The sequence below is a fragment of the Petromyzon marinus genome, chromosome 2, assembly GCF_048934315.1.
Source record: "Petromyzon marinus isolate PM22_M1 ecotype Great Lakes invasive population chromosome 2, UKy_Petmar_22M1.pri1.0, whole genome shotgun sequence".
NCBI lineage: Eukaryota > Metazoa > Chordata > Hyperoartia > Petromyzontiformes > Petromyzontidae > Petromyzon > Petromyzon marinus.
This window is the reverse complement of record NC_133668.1, coordinates 22,712,671-22,736,194: the sequence shown is the minus strand read 5'-3', so window position 1 is coordinate 22,736,194 and position 23,524 is coordinate 22,712,671. Positions and strand designations below refer to the sequence as shown.

General features: G+C 39.2%; 1 protein-coding gene across 1 annotated transcript in view; it reads left to right on the top strand.

Moving 5' to 3' along the window:
* The first annotated feature begins 10,837 nt into the window (after positions 1-10,837).
* LOC116944932 (uncharacterized) overlaps positions 10,838-23,524 on the top strand; it is a 58,838-nt gene continuing 46,151 nt past the window's right edge. The window contains exons 1-7 of the mRNA XM_032958886.2: positions 10,838-11,111; positions 15,151-15,333; positions 18,714-18,727; positions 19,656-19,688; positions 20,536-20,568; positions 21,579-21,632; positions 22,357-22,470. Of these exons, the coding sequence (XP_032814777.1) occupies positions 11,024-11,111; positions 15,151-15,333; positions 18,714-18,727; positions 19,656-19,688; positions 20,536-20,568; positions 21,579-21,632; positions 22,357-22,470 (519 nt within the window). The 5' untranslated portion in view covers positions 10,838-11,023. The remainder of the gene's footprint in view (positions 11,112-15,150; positions 15,334-18,713; positions 18,728-19,655; positions 19,689-20,535; positions 20,569-21,578; positions 21,633-22,356; positions 22,471-23,524) is intronic.

The following is a 23,524-nucleotide window of genomic DNA, read 5'->3' as shown; positions in this document are numbered from 1 at the left end:
GGACGATGCCTGCCACGTGCAAGCTTCCTTTGGCACTTCCTTTGGCTTGCCCAGCGCCTGCGACACACATGGCATAGGAAAGCTCAACTGTATTCTCAAGTTAAAATACTGCTCCGTCCACTTAACCTTAAAAGCAATATAAGAATAGGTTTTCCCCCTTTATTCTGGCAACAAAACTGAAACCTTTTTACGAGGAATCATGCCTGCATGAACCACAATACTCGTGGTCAGAATGCAAACAAAAAACATCCTTTGATAATATATGCATTGTCCTTGAAACTGATTGGTCCACAGCAGAGACAGCTTTCTTTTAAATCTATTCTTATATTTTGGTAGTGGCAAAGGAGGTCCCATGACTTCAACGCAATATTTAATTTTACGTTTTAAAAAATAGAGAATAGGCTCCAGATTATGTAAAATATTAACTTCCAACTTTGGTGGCTGGATAGTCACGTGCTTCAAAATATGGCCGCCAATGTTTGAAGTGCATTTCCAAAGAACAATGGTAAGCTATATACCGCACTGTGTAATACACTTAAGAGCCCAATGTCGACATAAAAAATATATACTCCAACTGAACTCAAAACCCTTTATTAATTATCTACCTGACGAAGGGCCCGCCATACAACTGTCGATTTAGTCAACCCTATTTCCCCATGTTGGTCAGTACTGGTTGAAGGAGGGGATCATGCCATGTTCATATATCACTTACCACGTATGGTAACCGTGGCCCACATCAAACTCCACTGGGTTCAAAACACAGTGTACTAACCAAATCACTGCACCACGACTCCACACCAAACCAAATAACAAATGATTGTACCCATCAACAATCACCGAGATAGCCATTGAAAGACAACATCCTGACTCTCACTGGTCATTACGCTTGTTAATACAGAAAACGGTATTGTAGCTGCACGTTTATTCAAACTAAAAGTGCAGTCTTTATGTATAATCGTACTAGCGGTTGTTCGGGGGCGCCTGTGGCACCCCTCGCAACCATTCACAGCCTTCGGCCAGGAAAGTCACGAAACAAATGGCACACGAACGACGCATTCACACAAGCACCCGATGCTCCGTTTTGAAGTTTTAAAATGAAACGTCTTTGAATTGTATCATGTTTTGAATTAGATCGTTGTATTACTTCATTAAAAGCTTATATCATTTTACATCTGGAAGACTTCATTGAAAACGACATTTCGTGTGAATTGTCTCTCGCCGTTAAGTAAGATGGCCTTGCTAAGGGGGTTCGGTTCGATGCGGACTTTCACCTGTTTGGGATTGCGGGATCGAGATAAGGCGACACGGAGCTGGCCGTGCGAAAAGACCGCCGTCTGCAGATCGATTCCATCGTAATCGAACGTCTGTCCCTGCGCCTAACGTCGTTCATGCAGGGAGCGTGTAGCTTTGCAGCGCCCCTTTCATGAAAACGATGGAAAGTGCAGCGTTCATCACAGATCGATAAAGTTGTCCGCTTATATAAGAGTATACATTTTGGCTTAGAGTTGCCGTATGGGTAGGAATTCACGTCAGATTATGTGTTAACAAAATTTAGCACTTGTCTTAAGGCTGTCATTTGAGGTTAGAATAGATTTTTATTGATGAATTCATCAGTGTTATTCTCGTTTAAGGACTGTGTCCATATATAACTTTTTATTACGAAACGATATGTTGTGGCCACTTAGTGTTGCATTTATAATTGTCACTGGTGGTATCTAATTGGTGTTATTAGTAACATCACTTACATTTTCGGAATAACCCAAAACTATAGTTTTTGGTTCATTCTAAATATGTTTAACTTCTTTCGCACTGTACATAGCCAACCGTGCTAAAGTTTCAGATGAATCCGAAAATTGGGAGCACATCCCAAACGCCATGTTCATTAGAACGGTGAAGACAACGGAGAAAATGATTTTTCAAGCAAAAACATTTGGTATTTCACCTCTTACACGGTTATTGTTCAATAAGTATTAAATATTTATCTTTTAAAATGACTTGATAGACAAAAAACAAGTTCTATCTTTAAAGAAAAGCCAGAGTAGGGCACGGAAATGTATTACCTTCATAAACATAAATGTGTTTAGGTATTAATGTGTGTATCCTTGATATTAATTTAACTTATCGTCATTAAGTAATGTATGCTGGAGTATTTTTCCTGGATTTTGTATAAATAAAACATACACTCACAAGTTTGGCTTACTTTGGCAAGTGCTGCCCCTGGGGCGTGGAGTAGAATTTTAATCAATACAGAGGTAGCCACAAGTATTTTCCCCTCCACAAATTATTAAAATCATCTGTGATAAAATGCAGCCTTTGATCGCAACCCTTCAACAGATGGCCCTGCACTGTACTCCATGTCTCAGGCTGGCCCATGGTGCTGGTTGTTTTATTATTTGTCTTTGCAAATACCTTCATTAAACACATTTTTAAAAAACCAGCAAATTTACGCAGTATACACATATCCACGTGAAATTTATTGTTTTATATATATACTTTATGAATTAACGTACACACTGGGGTTCATGTGTTAGGCGCCCCGAAAGGCGTCAGTCAACTCCATTAGAACGATCTTTTCCATAGGGGAACAGCTCTATGCTCCCCGCAAACGTGCGCTTATTTATTGACCCCAGAGGGATGATGGTCTGATTGAACCCCTGCCCTGAATTTGAATTAATGTTCTTTTACTGTAAGTCAAGCAGTCTAACCACAGTGCCACCTGAGTGGACCGATATCATTGAGATGACATTAACGAGAATACTAGGCCTACACATAGAGACTACATGGTACAAACAGATAGATTATTTAAAAAAAAAACATTTGGTAGAACTTTTCCTTTTTCCACAGAACGTCTTTGGTATGAATATTACCTATATGAAAAAGTAAGCTATTAGTAATATAATAGGACAATATATAATTGTTAACATTAACTCACAACAGCTAACTGATAACATTTTATTTAGCTTGTCACACCTGATTAAAAAATACTTTCCCCAAAGATAGATTGCATAGTAGCTCAAGAAAAAAAACTGTTGTTTGAGCCGTTGTTGGGGAAAAAATACACGATGAAAAATATTTATATTTATAACATTTAAATAACCGGGCATGGCTGTGCATTTGTGTAATACAGCCCGTTGTAGGCAAGGGTGGGTGAATCCCATACATTGTTGGAACCAGGGCCGTCCATAGTTGGGTGTGAGGCACGGGGCAAATCACACCGTGTGGGCAACCGATACCTTCAAACTAAACCGTAAGTATGACATCTAAAGGCGAAGGGTGGGGCCCCCTAAAGTGTGGGGCCCGGGACAGTCTCCCCGATTCGCTGTACCCTAGGGACGGCTCTGGTTGGAAATTCCAAACTCACCGGGCTCTGTGATGGCCATAAGATATAGTACATCGTGTGGATTTTAATCCACCTGTGCGCAAATGTAGCTCTTATCTCCTGGTATGCATGGCTTTTTTTCCTGAGTACTCCAGTTTCCTCCCACATGCCAAGCACTCATTAATGAAAATTGAAAAACATCCCAGTGCAGGACTCTCATGAAAAAGACGGTCGAGAATAATTTCAAAATGTTTTTTTATAACCAAAGGGAAATATTAATATGTGATCCAAGCAATGCTACCATAGTGTTACTACATTCAAACTAATTGCAAATATTGTAGCTATTTACATCATAATGTATTTTTCGATTTAAAGCTTTCGTGACTGCAAGGATTCATCTTCTTTGGTTCTTTCGGTAAAATCACGTAGAATGAGAATAAAATAATAAATTGATAAAATAAAATAACACAACAAAATTCTCACGACGTTTCGGCCACAACACAAGCGGCCTTCATCAGGTGAAGGGACGAGACTGTCTGGTAGGACAGCGCTGTCCTACCAGACAGTCTCGTCCCTTCACCTGATGAACAGCGCTGTCCTACCAGACAGTCTCGTCCCTTCACCTGATGAAGGCCGCTTGTGTTGTGGCCGAAACGTCGTGAGAATTATATTGTTTTATTTTATTTTATTAATTTATTAATTTATTCTCATTCTACGTGACTTTACCGAAAGAACCAAAGAAGATCATAATGTATCTTCATGTATTCAAGATGGGAACATTATTTTTACACTCTTTTATACACTATTTTATAATGTTGGTAATTCTATGTTGTTGAGTGCAATTTTTAAAATGAATAATGGGGATGTAAAGCTCTGTTTCAATCCACTGCTGGATGAGGGCCACCCCACGTGCCATGCAGCTTATGGGGGTTTCTTTTTTAAACCATACTTCAACATACTAAACAATGTGGGCTGATAAAAGTAAGGAACATTTCTGTGGAAGCACAGAAGTACATCACAATGGATTGTTCTGCACTGCCCTAGCTGACCACCACATAGCGTCTAGCCTACAACAAACGGTTGTGAATGGTGGTCAACCCTTCAACCGTTATCCAGGCTCAAAATTCTTGCTTAGCTTCTCCGAGCTGATGAGATCGGTGCAATTCTGAGTTATTTGGTCACAGGAAATATGATTGAGATTGAAATATATTGCCCAATTAAAATAATTAATAGTTCATTAAGATATATTCCAGATCTAAAATCATGCAATCAACGTTAGGTATGTTCATGATGATACTGGTGGAGATATTAAATTGATCCAATACGTTTTTTTTAGGTTTGTGTGTGATTATATAAGTAGTATATGAAAAGCATACAGTTTCATGAAAGTCAGTTCTACATTATAAGCAGGTAAATGTTTTGAGCATTGCTGAACATTCAAAACAACATATGAATGTAGTACTTGTTCAGTCCATAGCCAGCTAAATGTAATTTTCTGATACCTTTATCAAAATTCGTGACTGCAGGAATTCATATTCTTTGGTTCTTTCAGTAAAGTCACGTAGATTGAAAAATCAAAATGAAGTGAATCAAACTCCAGGAAAATGAGTACATCCCCAATTTTAATTGGCAAAGATTTTGGTTCAGGGTTCACAAACAAAGGCAGAAAGTGCAATGTTGACAACTGTTTACGGGGAATTTTTTTGTTTTTTAAATGTCCAACACTCCTGACCTTGAATCACTTTCATTCCTTCCATTCAGGGGATTGCGCGAGCGAGGGTTAAACTTTGGTACTTCACAAAGGGGCTGGGATGCTGGGAGGGAGTGTCATGCAACATGCTGTGCCATTTGGACTATTGTGGTTTGGCTATAGGAGCCGCAGAAGATTCAGGATGAGAAGCTAATGCATTCTGCATGCGACATCTGGCCACACTCGCCCAGTTTGTGGCTAAAGCTGAATTTTGGCACCAGCACCCCTGGAATATTAAGTTAATATTTTTTTGTAAATGTTGAAAGTAGCATCATTTTAAAAATACAATTAATAAACTTAAACTGCGTGAGTTGAAATACAGAGTTTATGTTGTTTCAAGAATGGTGTGAAATTTAAAAAAGTGGATGGGGCAGGATTGTAAGTTTATTTTAATGCGAAGATATTAAAAGTTCAACCAGATTCGTTAGTTGAATTACGCATAACATTACCCCACGTAAATTATCAATACTTTTAATTGTGGTTGAGTTTATTCTCATTATATACATTGAATGTCTCTGTAGATCTGAGCATTGTGTGTTTTCAATGATATAGCTAATCAAAGTCAAGAAAATAGAGAAATTGCTCGCGTGAATATGACCAGTTTAGATTTTGTATACTCTTGATGAGAGTTTGGTATCAAAGAGGTGAATAGTCACGTGCCATTGTAAAGTTACCCCTATTTGTTGATTAACCACTCAGATTCGTGGAGAGGATTAAGTTGCTGTCAGAAAATGAACACATTGGTAATCGGTTATCTAATGTATCCTCTAGTTGTACAGCACAGTATAATCCAAAAAGACATTGGAGAGCTATGAGGCACATTCATGAAAACCTACAGAGTAGAAGCAGGTCATCCGCTTACTTGCCTTCATTGTGCCAGTGTCCTCCACCTCTCTATCTCTCCTCCCTGGCTCCGCCCCCCTCTCTTACCTATATAGCCTCTTGATACAAGCAGTGTTGTGCCCAAAACGTCGTGATTTAAATTTATTTTATTTTATACCTACGTGACTTTACCGAAAGAACCAAAGAGTAGGGGAGATCTTGTTCGGCCCTGTTCAAAGAAGCAGGCCTGTACCATTGGTTTATAATGATAGGTCATTGTTCTAGGGTCTAAAGTTTAAATATTATTTATTGTCTCAATTTGTTATGGTGATTTAAAAGGCCTAGTTTAGTAGTCACTTTCATCCATAGTAAGGAGATTGTAAAAATGTACACATATAATATAATGCCTGATACAAACTAGGAATAATTTCAAAATTGCTGAAGTATACGAGCAGGTATATAATGTTTTATTGCCAATAGAATGGTACGCATTTTTTTACTCACTCATATGTGTTTAATCATATCAACAAGTAATATAATACAAAATTGACATCCTTTTATCGGTATCTACTAATACTCCATCAAGGTGTACTCACACTTATTAGGCTCATCAACAATACCGTGACCGATAAAGGATCGCCAGATGTCTGGATAAAGCACACCTCTGTTTAAGGGGAAAGGAGACATCCAAGGATGTGCACGCTATCGTGGTATCAAGCTGACAATTCATACCTTAACGCTTTGGGAAAAGTGATTCAAAGAAGATTGACAGCAGATGTGCAAATCAGTGAGGACCAATTCCAGGAAGGTTGGCAAAAGATGCCATCTTCTTGTTGAGAATGTTCATGTAAACGTCGATTGGAATGAAAAGGACATGTCATGAGAAGAGAGAAAACACACATGAGCAAAAAAGGTGATGAAATTGGAACCATCATGGCAGATGAAGGTTCCAGAGGCAGGCCTACAAAGATAGGGATGGAATCTATGCACTTTTTAACTCTGGAAAGAAAACTCATTTCTTTAGATCTGCTTTTTGTGTTTAGTTTGATGTCTTTCCCCCCGCTCCTCTGATTTGCACAGTTGGCTACGTATGGTGCGAAATAAGTTCAACATACATACATGAACCAGGATATGAACTGCTGAGTGGATGTGGGGAGGGCCCAGCACAAAAGGGGGACCAGTAAGGAAGGCCCCACGTGAAAAATAGTGGACAGAAGTGGTGAACTAAAGCAACACAACATTCACCTAGTTTATCTTCTCATTTATGTCTTTGTAAATTAGATGTATACCCCATCTTCCAGTTTCATTATTTAATGTGTTTACAAAATATACGCAATCAAAATTTACGTAGGTTTTCTTGCGATATAAAATGTTAGGCAGCTACCATTCGGTTTCCAGCTTAAGGAATGGAAAGGATGCCACATGTTTGGTTGCAGTTTCAGGCTCAATTGCGTGACATGTACACATTTGGCATCCAAATGTTTCCCTACGTCTGCCAGGAGGTCATTGATTCCTGAAATTCTGATTGGTGAAATTTGACAAAGTGTGAACTGTGTTGTCATAAAATATAGGGCAGAATCGGTGCTAATGTTTCACCCTCTTATCACCATCATGACCAACCATCAGTATGCATTTTAATAGTATTGCTGGATGAAAGTTTTACGAATGCTGATTCCAGTGCCAATGTCCTGCGAAGTGGTAACCTGTAAAGCTGTGGTGCTCATTTATAATGAAAATAGATTCAACAGGAACTGGATTGCTGCACAAAAGTGGCGGCGCGCCTACAATGTAATCCTTCAATCTAGAGGAAGAGTTGTGAGATTGTGCGAGCATCATCACGTGCCCGAAACATCCACACGTCTGGCTTTGAGGCTCTTCTTCTTTCATATGGCATGGGGGCAGGGTGTGGAGGGCTAGCAACAGTTTGTATAGATGGCATTTCAGAAACGCCGCCAGGGTGTGCGTGGATGGCACACTCGTCGACGATGCGTTTGATGGTTTGGGCTTTACCACAGTCGGAGTTTGGCGATTCTTTAACTTTCCATCCATGAAACGTGTACGATGCACATCTCCCGTGCTACGGTTGAGAGCAGTTCAGCGTGGTCCACAGCCGCCGTGAGAGAGAGAGAGAGAATCGCGGAATTTGAGGTGGCCAATATATAGAGGATGATCTACTAAGATCCCAAGGTGTGGCCATTCAAAGAACCGAAATAAATACAAATTTGGGGGTCTCCAGGGGACAGGGGTGATGGCGGGCCTCTCAAACAAATGAATAACAATTAATCATTTTTTTATTTTACCTGATTAGGCCACAAATGATAGCCCAATGTAGTGGATTATCGCGTGGAAATTTATATCAGTCAAATACTCTATACACATGTTTCTAAATGGGGAGGGAAAAAACTGAAGGACCCGGAGAAAAATCCACATAACCACGGGAAGTGAGAGATGCAAACTCCAATATACAGCAGGCGTTAGGCTCGAGATTGAATCCGCACGATCTCCTGTGCACCAGGCGATGTAGTTAACATCTTGCCACTGCTCCCCCCCCCCCCCCCCGATATGCCACTCTCAGTATGAGGCATTATCAAAGTATGTATGTTGAACTTCTTTTTCACCTCGTGCGTAGCCAACCCTGCAAATCGGAGGTGCAGTTGCTGACCACTCACAGTTGCTAACTACTCGGGATGGGTGTTTATGTTACATCCTTGCATGTGTGGATCTTCACCCGGTACTCCTAATAGATGCAAACAATAATCACCAATAAATTTGTCAAACTGCAGTATGTCAAACTGAATTCCTAACATCCGTGTTTTGTGGCAACATAGGATAAGCAATGCCAAAGTCTGGAAAATGACCGAGGAAGGGAGGTGTCCCAGATACGATGAGACAAAAAATATTGAACTGGGAAGGACCTGTGCAGAATGGAGGATGGCCGTTCACTGAGGCGGGCAGTGGATCAGTCTCTACAGAGTCCAGAAATGAAGGGAAGACCTCATACCAGATTGTTGTGGTATGCAGTTAGGGCAGATCATGGAGGAAATAACGTGCCTACTGTGCATCAGCTGTGGGATCTGGCAAGAGGTAGAAAGTGTTGGTGTGGTGGCATTAACTTGGTCATGATGACATCTTGATCGTGATCAAATATCACAACGGTGGTCCTACTGAAAGAAGCGTCCCGATACTCGGATGGGGCTTTTGTCGCTCTAGAACTCCACGATATGTTGATGCAAATGGGAAGGTTAATCATTTACCGAGGCAGCAACAGTGTCGAAGAGGGGCTGGCACTGTATCGAGTTCCATGCACATTGCCCGGAGTCACAGCGAGTGTGCCCATGTGATTTCCAGCCAAGAGCTCATCTGTTATAAATCCCTTTCATACTCCACCATCTCCCTTCTCCACAACCACAAATGTCTATGCACATTCATTTATGAGGCTATGCGCAAGGAGTTTTATAAAGGAAAGCAGTGGTGCCCTGCTGATGACGGTGAAATAAATCATAAGGTGTGCTTATGGCTTTTCATAGTTTGAACAGAGAACATCGCAATGGGTATCTTAATAATTTTGTGTAGTTTAAATCATGATGATGAATATGTTTTAGTGCAAAACTCTAAATGTTATGTATTCGGCAAAGCTTTTGTGTATTTTTTGCCAGTGAGTGCTTTTACTTTCACGTGCAATGGGAGGTGGTGCAGTAATTAGGAGTGCAGGCGATGAAGTGAAAACCTCAAGCCAGATGGTGGGATACTGCTAGAGCAACATTCGGAGGGTGGACGTCAACTGTGCAACAGTCGCAAGATCTGGCAGAAGGAAGGAAGCGATGGTGGGATGTGTTGGCATCAACCGCATGGCTATGATGACATTTTGACCTGAACGCACGATGAAAGTATACAAATAAATAAAATCAGCCATACTGTATGTATATTTGCTTATATATGAGCGATGCTGTTGCACCCAATAATAATAATATGGTTATGAGTTCAAATCATGGTTAGAGATCAAATCAGCCCATCGTAAATCTGGGGTCAATAAAATCAGCACCACTTTGTGGGAAGTTATCATTGTAAATCCTAATTAAAGTCTGACCCTACCAAAGAATTGTGGAATTTCTACCCTTGACTCAGGGCTTCCAATAAAAATCAGTACTGCCCTACGTTAATTTTAGAAGAAATACACGGCATACGTTTGCATACATTGATAATGTAATATGTAAGCAATTGCACTTTGCTCATAAATAGCATTTCCATAATCATGTAGATAATTTCCTGTCGATGTCATAAGTAGTAACATTGATCTCTGAATAAAGTAAAAAAATTACAACAAGGCTTTTTCTTCTTCTTAGCTTCATTTTTTATAGTCAAGTTATTTATCCAGGAAAACCTTGCATGGAAAAAAAATCTTCCACGTGACCTGTAGGCCAAAATATTTCTCGCGTTTCTATCAATACAATGACTATTGACACTTTACGTCTGCGTACATTATGAGTATCGGAAAGAACAATGTGTACGCAATGAGTAGCCGTTTTATGGCCGGGCTTATGTACATCTTGTATTTCCCCACGTCGCAGCAAACGTCTCCTGGTGCTCCGTTCAGGTGCGTCTTCAATGGATGACATTCATGAATGAATGAGGTGGTAGCCGTACGACATGGATCCCAGGCATGGTGCATACCGAAGCACGTTGTGTAAATTAGACGACCGTTAAAAAAGAAAGTGTTCATTCTCAACTAGAGGGTTTGTCTTGGTAACTACCTCTCATTCCCCACCCACTCCTGATAGGCTGACGATCGTAGAGCCTCTTCGTCCATGCGAGTACATTTATAAACGTCCGACGCTGCAGAGTCTTATCGGGTTTCATGCAGAAGGCGTGGTGCCCCGGAATTGATCAATCAGCTGTGGAGGGTGTATTGGACGGGAGGCGGGGCTCCGCATATATATTGTAAAAGTAAGAAGAGGGCTTGGGTAAAGCATATAATTGTTTTTCGGGGACCGGCTGCAGTGCATGAAGGTCTGATCCCCTTTATGACTGCACCATAGTGCAGCCTCATCAGTTCCCTCGGTCGTTGTTTTAACGCGCTTGATTTTTTTTTCGTCCCCCATTCGCACAAAGACTTGCATGTCTAACATTTAGACATGTCGATCTTTGTGCACGGCCGGATACTGCTGCTCCTGGCAGCGTTACAAGCGCTCTTCATCACAGCCAGCAGCCAGCGGCAAAATCGTAAGTGCCCCCTCTACCCACACCCCCCCCCCCCCAATTAATGAATGGATGTGCCCTCCACGCTTCATCACGCCACCAACGCAAACACTGCGTTGCGAGTATTAAGCTGAGTTGTACATCACACCAGAACGCAACTCACACACACGTGTGTGTGTGTAACGTTGTTGGAACCCAACACCCCAGAAGAGATTGCACGTTATAGGCGGGGTGGTATGGGGTGGGTTGTATAAATGTCGCACCCATTGAGCCCGAGATAATGATTGATAGACGACGCGATCGAAATCAAAGTTAGCCTGTCAAGTGTAAACTCGACATTGTCACCGTGTGAGGGCTTCTTTGATGTGAATATCGAAGAGAGGTTTGTTTTTTTTGTAACACTTGTTTTTGTTTTTTTAAACGAAAGCAGCAGGTATTGCGCAACGCACCCGTGAGAGCTTTGAAACGGAGTTCCAATGTTCATTCCTCGTGGAACTGTTTTGGTTTGTAATAAATAATTGACGTCTTATATCCAAAGTACATTACTGAACTGTTTAAAGCTAGTAGTAGCATCGTCTAAATTAACCGTGTACTAAACTGCTGCCTTGACTTTAAAGTTGTTGGTCCTATGTCTATTACCGGCGAAGCTAAGTCAGATATACATAACATGTGCCATGTAACTTCGTCTCACAACCACGTTGTAATCCACGAAGAGGGGACATTTTTATTTATTTTTTTCAAAAGGCATGTGTGGTTTTGTGCGTATCATTTAGACCAAGGCTATTTTTACAATGGCCGTACGGTAGTTTATTAATCTCACTATCCAGCAGAGCGATGTGGCAGGTTGTTGCGCGTGGTGGATGCCACGTATTGGAGAGACTCCATAATCTGAGATCTGCGCACACGAGGAGGCAGGCGGTGGAGAACGTCCTCCATGTGGCTTGCGGTTTTGGCTTCGTGGTCTGGACCCGTGGCAGAGGATCAAACGTCCTGCTTTCAACTTACAGACGTATTATTGAGGCCGGGACAGAGCGTTTTGAAAATACAAAGCGTGATTTTATAGAGAGAGCACGCGTGCGCTACAGGTTAGTGGTGGATGAGAGAACTGAGCGTAACTTCGCGCCGCGTGTCTGCAATACATGGCGCTGTCCGTGGTGCTGCGCTGACAGTTCCACTCAGGATGGCAGCAGCAGCAGCAGCAGCGCTCCTCCTGAGCCCGCTTACACTCACTGTCGGCAATGGGAGGCGTTGCCAGGCACAGAGGAGCGAAGAACTGACAGCTTCTGTAATTAAAGAAAGGGCTCAATGCACGTGTGCCCCACATGACTGGCCGATAGGAATGAGTACTGACTGAGTTGAATTATCAGCTGGACTCGAATGCCATATGTATTTTAATGTCTCAGCATTGCTAATTATTTAAATGTTTTACTGGCCTTTGAAAATCATAATTTGCCAGATTTATTTTCAAAGTACATTTCAGCTACAGATATAGTCGTACTTTTCAGCAACATTTTCCTTCACAGGCAGGATTCTAATTGGTGTACTATAACTTGAACACGTGAGTTTATTAAAATAGGATATTATATAAACACTGTGCTATTAATGCATACGTTTCGTAAAGCAGTTTTACATCAGTATGATACACACTTGAAGGTTCGGTGCATTATTATTTTAGTGCAGTTATATTATTTTGAGAGTCGTGATTAGGTAGTAACTTGTCTCTAACCATGTGGCTTTTTTTAAATGTCATAGAACCAAGTAGAAATAAAATTACATTGCAATCTTCTTATTGATTTTAACTATTACCTATTAAACAAGCAATATTACAATAAATGAATTTGAACAAAAAGCAGACAAAAACGAAGGGTATAAGTTGCATTATCTGGATTTGGTAGCTCAAGTTAATTATATCTCTTTTTCTAAAAAGTGTTTTTACATGATATGTGTGTAGCCCATGCCACGATTTGACAGATCTTGTGATTGCTTGTTTTTTATGATTGTTTCTAAAGTTTTAAATCACATCTGAATTAGCAATTTGCACAAAAAACATTTGTTAATTTATATTTAAATAGCATCCCCACCTCTGCTCTGGTGATGAGTGTGTTACAGACTCTCTAACTAGGGCTACCAAGTTCAGTTACTTGTATTTACTTTGAGTGACCTAAAATAAACAGCAGCTAAGGAAAGTGAAATGGGAATTAGTTTGTTCATAAGCTCCATTATCGTTCACAATTCTACACTTAAAATTTTAACTCTAGTGCAGCATTCCCATTTCCAAAGAGCTTTTGTTAAGATTTAATGCATTGCATTGAACACTCCTCAGGGTAGAAAAGGATATTTTCGCAATTGAAACATGTTTACTGATTGTTTTCGTCACAATAGGAATGAATACTTCAATGACATTTAATTGGGATAGTAAACGAAATATAGAAAACCGTGATAATTATAGGTTATTTAACATACACGATTTTAGCAAATTTGTCAGACATTTGGTAGTCCAAGTAGTTACATTTTAAAAAAAAGGACTCGTGATAACATTGACAGGTCTATGTCAATGCACACACATGTTTACATCCTCCATAATAGAGGGGTTTTTTGGGGTTAGATCGCGTAAATATATAAATGTGTCGTTAAAACCCGCCACCACCCGACACAGTCAACTAGTAAGGGTTGTCACGTAAACAGAACGTGGCCAAAACCTCACTAGTACAGCACACCGGTGTGTCGGAGAGCCAAGCCACAACATTTACAATCTGAGTACGACGTTGATATATTTACGCGATCTAACCCAAAAAAAACTCTACTATGGATGATATTGGTCGCAAAAGCCTACGTGTTAAAATGTTTAGATTATTTGTGTTGAGATTTTTAAAAATACCAATTCGTTTATTATACATCTGAAAAAGTAGCATGTTATACATTTTATTTCTGCTATTGCATGCCTAGTAAAGCTTTTGTGAAATCCGTGACTTTGTCCAGCTAACTCTTTCTGTAGTAAAACTTAATGAACATTTTTCTGAACTTTATATATTTTTTATATATATACTCTTTGGTTCTTTTGGAAAGACATCATGACTGGGATAGCTCGTAGGTCAACGGTTGGTTGTAATGTAGGCAACACTTGAAACAATACTTTACACAGTTATTTAAGCAATTATAGTTTTGTTATGCTTTCACTATATAATACGACTTATGCTGTCAAAAATGTTGTCAGTAAATGTTTTAATGTTCCGTTTGACAATTCCCTATTCATGAAGTGTCTGTGATAGACCATGCTGTTGTGTCACTAGGTTTCGTGGATTTTTATTTCTTCATTAGTAATGGCTATTAACTATTGAATTCATGTAGAAACGAATGGTAATACAGTTTATGATTAGCAATACCCATCACGTTAACTCGGTTTATACATTTACTTTGCAAGATCGCATACTTGATTGAATATGATGCAATGTATACCAAGAAGTATCCAAGAATATTCTTGTATATCTTATTGTAATTTAATTCCATTTCATGAGTAGCCCATATCTATGTCTTTGGTCACTTCTTCGTGGGCAGTACGCCTTATGAAACCACTTTCAATTTTATATTATTTAACTTAAATCTCTGAATGCAGCATGTTTCTCCAGCTATGTTATTATATAGGATAATTTCTACAGATTGCATATATACATTTGAATGTTTTATGAATAAACATAGATATGTTTCACCTCATTGACAAACATTTTCAATGTTTTTGAAAATGGAATTGATACCAAGTGTGCTTTTTGTTAGATATTGTATTACATATCAGAAGCCTCCTTAACTAGGATGGATCAATCTAACATGTTATTATTTTGTCAATTGTCATACAATTTCAAAATTTGGATCAACTCCTGGCAGAACAAAATTATTGGCAGTATATATTTTATTATTATTATTCAAATGCCACTTTCATGCTAAACAAATACTAACATGTTCACTTGTGTACAGAGACAACAAAGTTAGCACGCACACAAGTGTCATGCAAGTCTCTCTCATGGTGGTGTGATTTTACTTTCTTTGTTTTTTCTCTGTCCCATCACAGCGGAAGGAAGCTGCGAATATGACGGCCAAGTGTACACAGACCGGGCGATATGGAAGCCAGAGCCCTGCCGCATTTGCCTGTGTGACCAGGGAACCATAATGTGCGACCAGATCTCATGCGAGCAACTTGACTGCCCCAACTCAATTGTACCCCAGGGCGAGTGCTGCCCCGTTTGCACACAAGGTGAGCCTCGTGTGCGGCGCAGGGCTGCATTCTCTAAATCGCACTCATTACATACGAATCGCTGGCCACGAACGAGCCACAATACAAGAAGCATCAACCATCACACGAACTACGGTCATAACAGAGATGGGCACTGCATCACGCGCTTCCAGATGTGCTTCTGTGGCCGTCTGGAACGCCCTTCCTTCCGATATTAGGAAGCCACTGGAGCTATGCACCTTTAAATCTAGATCTGCTTTTTGTATTTAAATGTTGACTTAAAACTTTCGTGACTGCAGGAATTCATATGCTTTGGTTATTTCGGTAAAGTCACGTAGATAGAAAAATAATTATAATAAAAATAAAGTGAATAAAAAAGAAAAACACACTGATGTAGACTGTAGCCTGGATCTTAATCGGAGTGAGTGTACTGGCAATCTCTAATGTGGACTGTTAAGTTTGGTGAGTGTAATGGCAGTCTATAATGTAGACTATAGCAATGGTTATTAAGCTGGGTGAGTGTAATGACAGTCTATAATGTAGACTTATTCTGGTTCTTTCAGTAATAAAAATAAAATATAAATAAGAATACAAATAAAACTAAATAAAACTAAAAATAAAATAAAAATAGTTTTTTTTTCTTATTTTATTTGTATTACTGAAAGAACCAGAATAAGTCTACATTATAGACTGCCAGTGTGCTCACTCAGGTTAACAACCAGGCTTCAGTCTACATTATAGATTGCCAGTACACTCACCAAACTTAATAACCAGGATATATATATTCTTATTCTTGGTTCTTTCGGTAAAGTCACGTAGAAGGGAAACAATAAAATAATAAAAAATACAAAACAATAAAATTCTCACTAAAAATCAGGCTACAGTCCACATTAGAGATTATTTATTATTATTATTATTATTTTTCTATTTTTGTATTTAGTCTGTTGTCCATCCCCGGCACCTCCGATTAGCATGGTTGGCTACGTAAGGTGCAAGTTCAACATACATGCATACTGTGGGTTAGGGCCCTCAAGTGCGTTACAAAGTGGTGCTTGTTAGAGCCAGTCGAGCAATAGCATTTCAGATCTGTCTTTTCAGAGCTTGAGTGTTTTCCTCTTAAATGTGTTGTTTTTTTCTAGGTACTTTGGCGTCCTGTCTTATGCAAAAATACTCAATTTAGATACCCAAACGTCCCATGGTGGGCCTTCCCTCTCAAAGTTCAGTTAAACTTTTCTTGGAAATTCGATAATGATGGCGTATTATAAGGGAGAACGATTGCATTTGGTATTGTCATTTATTATTCGTCAACCCAGAGTAGTTAAAATCAAACATTTCAAAATGAAACTGAAACGAAGTGGTTCATCCTCTACGCTCTGAACCCAGAAATATGAGTTCAGTTTATTGCCACAGCTTAAATCAGTACCGAGTAATGCCTGAACTTGTTCTTGGTTCCCCCTGCCTTCACCAACTCACACTGACCAGAGTGTAAAAACCTCTACAACTGATACATTATGGCGAGACCTTTCATCCAGCAGTGGATTGACAAAGGACTATACAGTATATTCTTATTTTTCATCAGTAAATGTATACGTTTATGGTATGCTCTACTTCAACATTATTTAATCTGTAGCATAATTTAAGCTGGGCTTAATGCGTGTTTTTATGATTGTTGACATTCATACACAATAAACTATATTCCAGGTTTAATTCACAACACAACAAAACCTTCACATTTAATATCTCAAAGGTGTGTAATGTTGCGTGTAAAGTTTCAATCTTAAAATCATGACAAATAACGTCGATGGGACTTTGAATTGCGACTCCGATTTGTTAGTTTTGAAATCTACTACAGAGGCAATGTGCTCATGATATCTTAATTCTAAACGTCATATTTCCGTTATCATCAGAATGTAGCACACATCTCAATGTATTATGCATTCTTCTACGGAGTTAGCTAGATCATGAATAAATGCCAATGACTACAAGATCTTGCTTCATATTTGAGGTGTGAATGTATTCATTTCTTACACAATGTTTATCAATCCATGACTATTAATTTCCAATCTAGTCCAATTACCATTTCTCAAATTTGATATGCGCTTTGAGAACAAAAACCTGTAAAAACTGTAATAGAAATACTGTAGCTTATATAATATTTCAAATTAATGTTACTAAAGGATATATTAAGAGCAAATCCATGACTGGGTCACAAATGAGAAGCGACTCTCATGTAAATGTGTAATATTTACTTAGGAAAGTCTAGTTAACCATTACTTTCCTCCATTCTGTAAAATAACGGCTTGATAGACGGCAAAGGGTTGCGTATTGTTATGATACATTGTGGCACTAGCTGATAACTGTAGATGTAACATAGCTGATAAATTTAAGGGTTGATAAATAGTTTTACAGTGAGATCCCATTTACCTATGAATTCATATAGGATGTGAATCATTTATGTTTTCCATATTGGAAAGCTTCACGAGTGTTTTGCCTCCCACTGAGTTATGGTATCATAATCAACAATGCAGCTAAGCTGAGATTAGTATAATGCGAACATTGCTCACATCATACCGTGCCCCTGATATCACTCACCACTCACTCACCAGACACTCAAGCATCGTTCACAAGACGCTCACCAAACACTCACAGAGATTGATCGCTCACGTTCACCAGACACTCACTATTAACTTGACACTCATCACTTACCATTCACTAACACTCACCACAGAGGGGTGTCTACTCGCCGGTCACCATGAACCACGCACTCATTGGTGATGAACTTACACCAGGGAGCAGTAAATCGACTCCTTTCCATTGCCAACTTCATATGAGCAGCTGCCAAGACAAAACATTACATGTACCAATCCATGGAAGCGGCTTTTCCGTTCGCTTCCTCGCACGCCGCAGTTTAGCGCACCGATTGGTCCAGTGTTTGGTGGGAAATTCCAATCCGACCAATCGAGGGGAAGCGTAACGTCGGCGATGACGGATCTTCAGTGATGACGGAACAATACTCGAGAGCATTCTGATTGGTCAATGATTACGGATGGGCAGACATTGGTATTTAAGTTATATATAATTCTAACACAAAACATATTTTCGAAGAATCTTGACAAATATTTCATTAAGCATCAAAAAACAATATTTTAGCCAGCCTAAATGAAACGAGATGTGGGTTATATAGTCGCATACAGTGATTAAAAGTATGATTGTCGTGAACAAGGCAGAACCAGTGACATGTTTCGGGCAATCATTTGAATACAGTTGATGATGAAAATAATAGTTGAGTTTGTCCACTTGGAATGAATATATTCACATGTATTTAATTAACGGCGTTAATAACGACACGGTTTCAATTCTGAATATGCCAATAACAATATTTTCTTTTCTTTTTTCCACAGCCCGAGGACCGAAAGTAAGTCATGTTAACAGTTTGTTGAAAACAAATAGCGATACAATAATGAGTAAATTGAAATAGCCTCGCTATCGAAAGCCAAATGTTCTAATATCGGAAACGTGGAATTTACTATATAGTGGTTATATAGAGGAAATACTCAAGTCATGCATTTCATGTTTTGCTGATTACATTTAAAATATATTCTAATAACTGCTTGTCAAGCAAAGAGTACAGTACTGAGTTCTTACCTGGTCAGTGGCACCAGATGCAATGATGTATCATTAATGTATACAATTGATTGCATTATGATTTTCAAATGTTGTATGCGCTCATGGCTTCTTTAACCGTGCTTTTTTTGTATTCATGAAACACATGCATATTTCATGTTAAAGTTATTTTCAAAATGTTTCGACAGTTGTGGTGATCTTTCTTAATTATAACGTTTTGGTCCTTGCACTGGTTATGGTAGTTATTGTAAATAGTCATTGCATTACATATTTATATTAATAACTTGAATAATCATTGCAAGCATCTTCAGCGCAATAGTTTAACTACAAAATATAAAATACATGTAACAATATCAGTTTTATTAGCATTATATGTAACTTTAAGTTAGTGCCATTTATTTATACGCATTGATATCAGTTTTTTTTCAACGTCTAATTTTATTATATGAAATGGATTTGCAGTTACTTGGGTTATGAATTACATGTATGCAGCCATGGCTCTGGCTTCATCATTATTTGAGAGCAAGCAAATACAAATCTAACCAATCTCATAATCAGAGAGATATAGGATGAGGATACACAGGGCCGCAATTTACTATAAACCCGATTGAGATCTAGCCCTGATCTAAATGTAGAAAATTGCTTTTGGCTTGGGCCAAACCTGGTTTATAGTCATGAAAGTTGAATTCTGATCATCACAATGATTTATTTTTTCTTAGGGAGAGAAGGGTCAGCCTGGAGACCCACCCAGAGTGAGTATAATTACACACACTTTCTGGCTTAGCTCTGTTGATGTGTATTTTTTTTATCATTGAATATTATACTCAGAATACAATTGGTAGTCAAAGGACCTAACAATGGCCCAGTCATTGCAACCCAACGGCAAGGTTATTTTATAAATAACAAACAAATTAATGTACAAGTGAACAGGAAGTCACTTTCAGAAAATTTGAAGGCTGTTCACATTTTTAAAATAAACATTCTTCCATCAGGCCAGTAAATGTCATTCTTATTTTCGGCCCTAAACTATTTGTAATGTTCATACAATATAACATTGTGGGCGCTTACATTTATCCAATAAGGACTGTATAGTCTTTTCATGCTTGATAATGACAACTTTTGGTTTACAACGCTAACCTCCCCCACCAACTCAAAATTGAAAACACTGCTTCGTGATTTCTGCAAACTGCAATTTTTTTTTACAATAGTAAATTACCCAAACTCATTTTCAGTATAACATTTTCATATATATCTACGTAAACAGACAATTGACTTCTAAAAATGTCTTAAGTTTATGTATCACATGCTCTAACAAATGTTGTAATTCTCAACCTCATGGCTAAACTGGTGAATCAAATATTTATATGTCAATTGTGGATCGCATCAAAGCCACTTTGGTCTAAAATACAAGTCCCCTATGAAGTATTTTTGAATTAATTCTTCTTTATAAATATACATTCAATTAGCACGGTCGGCTATATACTATGCGAAAGAACTTCAACATACATACAACAGTGTGTAAGCATCCATTGATGAGCCTTGTTGCCACAATTTTATATGTAGACCACTAATGGGGCTTGTTTTGTGTTTGTCCTTTAGTTCACGATTCGCCCTGGACCTCAGGGAGGAGTGGTAAGAATGTATCAGTAATTTCTGCACACTTAAAACATCACTAACACTGTCTGAAAATTATGCAATTCATGTATAGCATTGCGGTATGGTTATACAGTATCCACACACATATGCAATATTATATTATTCTAAAACAAATAGATAACTAATATGAAAAAACTAATACAAAATAAAAGATAACTATCACGATTTTTGTGTAGAATATTACAATTACGCTTCCAAAGTTGACACTATGCTCGCAAACATATTCCCAAATTGTCCTTTGTGTGCAAGGCCTATACCAGTGAAAACAATTATTAATTTGAGCAGACATATCTTCAGTTATTCTGAAGATATGTCAGAATAACTGAAGATTCGCCCGAGATTTGGGTGCGTGACGTCAGCAGGCACACTGCGTGACGCTACCGCATGCGGGTGACGCATCACAGATGTGACGTCACCGCTCACTTGCCGTGCAAAATATATCCATTATTGCGTCCCCCCCCCCCCCCCTCCAATACAAAAGTCTATTGTTATGCCTTTTGCAATGTGTACAGTCTGGAAGCTACCCACATGCCAAATGTCAAGTTTGTTGCATGTTGGGAAGTATGCTAAACATTTCGAACAGACACACATATTCACAAATTTCCCTTTTACATAGATAGGTATACACAAACAAAGGACATTACCATTAATACACATAAATCGCGACGTGTTAAATACTAGAATTGTACCTCATGGCGGTTCCCCGGGGTACCACACTACCCCGGCTCTCGCATAATGTCCGTGATACAGTCATGTTTAGTCTGTTGATGGTCGGCGATGCGGCAATCGACTCATCTCGACGAGCTGTACACACGATGCACCACTACGGTGCATTACGAGCGTCTTCGCTGCCTTTCGACATCGCGGAGTAGCACTGATTTCGGATTGATTGGTACCCCAATCGCGGAGTTAAGTACGCCGCTGGAACCCCGGGTGCCGCCATGAGGACCAATTGTTACAGTTGACTCTGTTACCGTTGTTCATAGGGTCCCAGCGGCGATGGTGGTCCCAGAGGTGCCCGGGGACGGAAGGGAATTAAGGTGAGTGGCTGCTGTCCATGGTGCTAGGAGTATCATTTGCCTTGCAGGCTCATTCAAGTCAATGCGGGATCTCCTATTCTTAAATACAGTATATAAATAATAATAAATATATAGTGTTCATGCCAACGCAGGTGAACCACCTTCATCAAATGTGTTTTATAATTCCCATTCTGACCAAATACATGAGATCGGTGAGCTCCAAATGTGTTTAAACCACATGGTGTTTTATTGAATTTAGAATTTTATATTTGTTGAATGATATTAATGGCTTCTAATTATGCCAATATTGTCTACCGGTTCACACAATTAATATATTTAATATATTTGGTGCTTTTTATGTGCATAAGCTACTCATTATATTGTCATCATAATATGTGCCAAAAATAAGTTAATGTTGTTTACAACTCAAATAAACATTGAGCGATGTTTTTTTTCTTATTATTATTATTTACCATCCTGAGCCAGCGGTTGGAATTCTGGAAATCCATGGCAGGGATGAATCTTTGCAAAGGACAACCAGCTTGCGATGTACCATTTTGATTAATTTATGCTCGTGAAACGTACCTCACTTACAGACTTATCTAACATGTGCCTTGATTGATATGCATTTATGTTGAACATCCAGGGCTTTCCAAATTGCAGCACGACCTTAATGTAGCAAGTGCACGAGAACAAATACACCTGCAAGGTGCACAAACGTAAGGAAACTGTGCTCTCCTTACAGGGCATGGATGGTCCCCGAGGAAGGGATGGAGAACCCGGAATTCCCGGGAATCCCGGCCCGGCTGGGCCAGCTGGCCAGATGTCTGACGATACTTCCTACTTGGGCATGGGCGGGGTGAGACACACAGAGCAATCATGTGAAACTCTCTTTCTCTCACACACGTGCAAGTGCATGCACAACAAAGACAAATATCCCCCGTGTAGCCTAAACACACGCTGTTGTGGTAAGTGCCTTTAGCGAGCGCCTATGAAGGCCCACATGGCTACACGAAGGGGGCAGGCCGCCTTTGTCTCCCCAGTGGAGATGTTTACACACCACATCAGGTACTCATTTGAGACTGAGTCGACCTAGGGGAAGGCCCAGGATTGGTTCAGATTATCGTCACTGTTGTTGGCCGTGAGAGGGAATCGAACACGGGTTGCCGGGTTCATAGTGCAGCGTAGCGCTAACCGCTACACTACCGCACAGCACAACGCTCACTCGTTCACATACATCCGCAACTCACTCACACAAAAACTCAAACACTTGCAACCCGCACACACACACACATTTCTTTTTTTTTACTTATCACATGATCAATGCTCAATAATCTCTAGAGACTGAACAAGTTATGCACTAATATGCTGATCGATGACTGTAATTGGTAAACAGTATTTTAAAAGGCAGTGCAGTATAGGTCACAAAAATGAATGTGAGCATACTACTTATTCATTTAATAGACACCACGTGGCCAGTGTGCTAGAAACAAAACGAATCCATCCCTTTCTGAGCTGTCAGAAAATGGTTTAAAGTAAGCATTCGTAGAAGAGCCCAGATATTTAAGCATTTTCAATAAACGATTTACACATTATACAAATTCTGAATGTAAATATATGTTATCATATGAGAGGAATAAATTAGGAACCTTAGGCTCTTTTTATTTCCAATTACAATGTAAAATAAATGGTGAATGTCTGTAATTGAATTATCAGCCAGATTTACATATATGCTGTGAATTATTGTCATACTTATTCAATGACAATAATTCGTGTTATTTTCAAAACGTTTATGCATAAATCGAAAATATGTAAAATATGCCGATGGAAAGAGAAGTAACGCGTTGTCATTCACATTTTCCCAACACAGAGGCCACTAGTCCACATGGCAAGCTGATCACAACTCTACAGTG